The sequence below is a fragment of the Pyrus communis genome, chromosome 15 (assembly GCF_963583255.1).
Source record: "Pyrus communis chromosome 15, drPyrComm1.1, whole genome shotgun sequence".
Classification (NCBI taxonomy): domain Eukaryota; kingdom Viridiplantae; phylum Streptophyta; class Magnoliopsida; order Rosales; family Rosaceae; genus Pyrus; species Pyrus communis.
This window is the reverse complement of record NC_084817.1, coordinates 19,800,002-19,803,775: the sequence shown is the minus strand read 5'-3', so window position 1 is coordinate 19,803,775 and position 3,774 is coordinate 19,800,002. Positions and strand designations below refer to the sequence as shown.

The following is a 3,774-nucleotide window of genomic DNA, read 5'->3' as shown; positions in this document are numbered from 1 at the left end:
TAGGCTAGTTTACTGATAGATATTAAATTCAACCTAAAGAACGGCACACATAGGACATTTTCAAGGATAAGATTATGAGAGAAAACAACTTGTCCAATGTGAGTGACTTTGGCAACGGAACCATCTGGCAGTTCAACTGTATGATTTTCAACAGCTCGTGAGTGTGTAAGGAGACCAGGACTGCAAACTATGTGATCCATGGCACCACTGTCCAGGATCCAAATACTTTTGGTTCCTTTACATGGAAAAGAGAAGGCTTTACCTGAAAGTTCTTCATGACTAGGAGGATTACTGACTTGATTGGCAAATGATGATTTGTTCTTGTTCAACATCTGAAGGATTTGCTTGCACTCCTCCTGAGAGAACGGGAAATTAGGCACTGTCTCTTGCTTGTTACTTTGTGAAACTTGATTGCCCTTTGAAGAAAAGAGACGATTGGATTCGGTCTCTGTGGCTGCTTTCCGTTTTCGACAGAAATCGAAGGTGTGGCCTTTCCATCCGCAAAAAGTGCACTTGAGATGTGCACGACAATTTTTGGTGATGTGATTGGTTTTATTGCACTTTCCACATCGTATCTCCTTGTCTTCAGGTGTAGGTTCTCGCGACAGATTCTTCACTGCAAAAGCAGCAGTTTCTAGTTGTGTGCTTTTTCCATTGGAAACCTCTGCCTGACGTTCATGTCGAAGGACCAATGCATATGCCTTGTTCACCGTAGGCAGTGGTTCGAGAAGAAGAGTATTGCTTCGAACCGTAGCATACGATTCGTTCAGTCCCATAAGGAACTTCATGGTTTTTTAAGTTTCAACATATGAGTTCATCTCATTCTTTGTTCCACAACTGCATGCTGGAATGGAACACAAAGTATCACGTTCATCCCATAAACTTTTAAGTTTAGTGAAGTAAGAACTTACACTCATATTGCTTTGGACGCAATCATGAATCTCGTTCTCAACATGGAACAGCTGAACTATATTCACATGTGAGAACCTATCCTGCAGATCGGTCCACATTTGTCGAGCATCCTTGTAGTTGATGACACTCCCTGAAATCTCCTTTGACATGGAGCCTAGTAGCCATGTCTTGACCAAGTTGTTGCAGCGATTCCATTGCTGCAGCTCCTGAAAATTATCCTCACTTGGTTTGTTGATCGTCCCATCAACAAAACCAAGTTTGTTCTTGACCGTTAAGGCCATACTCATGGATTGAACCCATGTATTGTAGTTGTCTTCCACCAATGGTTGTGGTACGAGGATTGCACCAGGTTGATCCGAGTGGTGGAGATAGAGCGGGTGGTTGGGACTTTCCCATTTTGAATGAGAGGCCATGCCTAGAATGGTTGACCTCGTGGCTGCTTTAGAGCTGTGTTGGAGGACACAAAGAAGCTCCCTCTCAAGGTTTGTGATAACCCCAGCAATAATCTCAAGAAACCTTTTCTGATGTGGAAGATCAGTCAAAACTGCAACCACAGAGCATACTCGGAATTTCAAGAGACTTTACAACCAATGCTCTACCAAGAACGATCCCTGACCGACTTGGCTCTGATACCATATTGACTTTTGATGTATATTTACTTGATCTCAACAATTACAAGATGAAACATATATATAGGGAAGAAAAAGATCATAAGCCTAATTTTGCCTAACTTACCTAACTTGCTTGACTAACCTAACTTGCCTAACTTTGAACAAGAAAATTGACTAGCCTAACATTATTCCAACATGTTTATTTCCTGCATTTTAACAGAAAATGTGTTAAGTTCTTATATGACGGTTTCGAATCATATCACGTTGATGACTAATCTCTAATCTGACAAAATCTCTCGTTTGACCAAAAAAAAAAAAAAAAAAGAATCACTTGTACCATCTCTCTAGTAGAGGTATGGTCCACCAAAGCATGCGGATCCCATCTCTATTAGAGAGATGATACAAATGATAGTACAAGTAGATTGTAAGAATAGCATTTTTTTTAAAAAAAATTATTGCATTTTTGTATTAGGATTTCATGAAATTTTATGGTGCTACAAAAAAATAATGTTAGAGAGAGTGAAATTTTAAACCAAATTTGCAAATCAAATGATGTGTGATCAATGAAAAATGCATGTTAATCAACACTTAAATAACAATCTAATCATCAATAATCACATTATTTAATTTATAAAATTTAGTTTTCTAGCATTACCCGCTCTAAAATATTGAATGTTTCGATATGAGAAAAATGGAGAAAATTCATGTGATGGAATTTGTTGAAGATGATGCATGTGTGGACATGAAAAATCAAAGATTTGTACTAAAATGTTAACTGGTTTGTCAAACTTGAATTTAATGTGAGTTGTGTGTGTGTATATATATATGTGTGTGTGTGTGTGTGTGTGTCTATATATATTTATGCATGAGAAAACAGTTTAGTTTAGTTATAGTTGTAAGTAGTTTAGTTACAGTATTGGTGTTGTACTTTTTTTTCTTTCAACTGAATTCAAATCTCCCACTATGGTTTAATGAGACCACCCTATTCACGATATTCTCTCTTGTACGGATACCATCTTATTAATAAATATTGTACATTTATAAAACCAAAAATAAAGTTAAACCATATTTTTGCGTAGTATTTTCCACACAAAAATAAAAAATGTTTCTCAAATTTGACAATAAATTTATTATAAATAAAAATTTGTAGTTTATCATTTAATTTTTTAATACTATTTTTCGTCTAATTTTATTTTTAAAACTTTTATATTGAAATCATGTTACAATCCCAGACCCGAGTGCGAACCTTGAGCATACATAAGCCCATGCATCGTATGCGTAAATCAGCCAGCTGATAGCAGCATTTGTTGAACCAAGAAAGATTGACTGTTTGGTAACTGGAGTAGGTCGGTCTCTGAAAGCGGAAAACCAGGCATTTTATATAGTTGCAAATTGCAATAGTCTCAAAGTTTTCCCGATTTGTGGCTACTGCGATCATCAGTTTGGCTACTCCGTCGTCACTTGCCAAATGGTTGATACGACTAATCCATCGACCGCATCACACATGCAAACGCAAGCAAAGGTCACATCTACGTATGGCGGTGCCTCCACTCCATAAACTATTTAATGCATTGCCCATGTCTAAGATTTCGTCGCATTTAATGCTTCTTCTCCCGATTTGGATACTTGTTAACGCCGGTTTGGTAAATCGGTTTATGTATTTGTTGATCTTAAAAATCACAAAATCTACGTGGCGCCTAGGTCAAGTAACTAATAAGTTAACTATGACCTTCGGTTGAATGCGGGGCGAGCCAACTCGTCGGCCGAGGAGTAAAATTTGTTGATGTTGCGTTGAGCGCGTTGCTGACTTCTTTATCTTGCGACTGCGGCCGAGGAAGGAATAAATCTCGGCCTTTGAATTCTTGAGCCTGAAGACAAGGCTGCTAGTTCTACGAAGTTCACGAATCATCGGCGACAGATTCGGTCACAATGATTATATTCGTGAGAGTATAAGCACGTCGAATCGACACTAGACTATACGAACACAAGTATTCAAAGGTGATGTATGTCTTGATAGTAAATGTGGTTTGGCCGTCAGAATGCCGAACTCTGAAACTCACTTGGGAGTATCCAATCATAAAACCACTCAGCGTTCAATGCGCCGAATGTTGTAACTCGTAACACCTTACTTCGCTGCGAAGGCTAATAAGATGACCTCTGCCAATAAGGATTTGAAAACCCTTCTTGATCGAGACTTGGAGAGGTAACCAGTCGCCCTTGACGCAGTGCTGTTTATCCAAACTGAATGTGC

At 38.4% G+C, this 3,774-nt stretch overlaps 1 protein-coding gene across 1 annotated transcript; it reads right to left on the bottom strand.

Moving 5' to 3' along the window:
* Positions 1–794: 794 nt before the first annotated feature.
* Positions 795–1,325, bottom strand: LOC137717150 (uncharacterized). Its single transcript, XM_068456452.1, has one exon. The coding sequence runs from the start codon at positions 1,323–1,325 to the stop codon at positions 795–797; it is 531 nt and encodes a 176-aa protein (XP_068312553.1).
* Positions 1,326–3,774: the final 2,449 nt, after the last annotated feature.